Source organism: Apis dorsata, unplaced genomic scaffold (genome assembly GCF_000469605.1).
Source record: "Apis dorsata unplaced genomic scaffold, Apis dorsata 1.3 scaffold_2, whole genome shotgun sequence".
Classification (NCBI taxonomy): domain Eukaryota; kingdom Metazoa; phylum Arthropoda; class Insecta; order Hymenoptera; family Apidae; genus Apis; species Apis dorsata.
Window position 1 is genome coordinate 254,316 of NW_006263305.1, and position 632 is coordinate 254,947.

Consider the following 632-nt stretch of genomic DNA (forward strand, 5'->3'; position numbering starts at 1 on the left):
TTTTTCATTTTTTTTTTCTTTTTTTCTTTTTTTTTTTTCTTTTCGTTTTCTATTTCAGGTCGGTAAGAAATATTGGAAAATATTCATCGTCGAATCTCGGAGGGAACTCGGAGGAACTCGACCGACTCCGACGAGAGTTGCCTCTCCCTTCGTTCCTCCCACGAATTCTCCCTTTAAGGCCATCTGATTTGTGCACTTATTTCCCGTCCTTTTCACGCGAACACCTATTTCTGCAAAACGATGCAAAACCACATCGTGCATCCCAGGCCAGATCATCTCTTCTCGTGATCGATCCACGGCGCGACACCATCTCTCGAGACCATCGATGTGATCGACTACCGCCAGCAGTAGCGACGATCGAGCGGAGGGGTAGGATGGGATGGGATCGTTTGTTTCGACGATCGAACGATCGAAAGGAGGAGGAGAGGAAAAAAAAAAAAAGAAAAAGAAAAAGAAAAAAGAAAGAAATTCTCATCCTCAGACGGAAATCTCCTGTATCTGAACGCGTTTCTTGGCGCTGCCAGGTGTGCCAGGTTGCCTGAGTATACCTGGACAGGAGAGATTCACGTTAGGGGCCGGCACCTTGGGGGGCGGCGGGGGTTCAGGAAGATTCTCGTCGTCGTTATCGTCGC

General features: G+C 47.8%; 1 protein-coding gene across 1 annotated transcript in view; it reads right to left on the minus strand.

Moving 5' to 3' along the window:
• Positions 1–277: 277 nt before the first annotated feature.
• Positions 278–632, minus strand: part of LOC102680829 (neuroligin-1-like) — a 34,733-nt gene continuing 34,378 nt past the window's right edge. Inside the window, exon 8 of the mRNA XM_031509729.1 lies at positions 278–624. Coding sequence (XP_031365589.1) covers positions 478–624 — 147 coding nt within the window. The 3' untranslated portion in view covers positions 278–477. The remainder of the gene's footprint in view (positions 625–632) is intronic.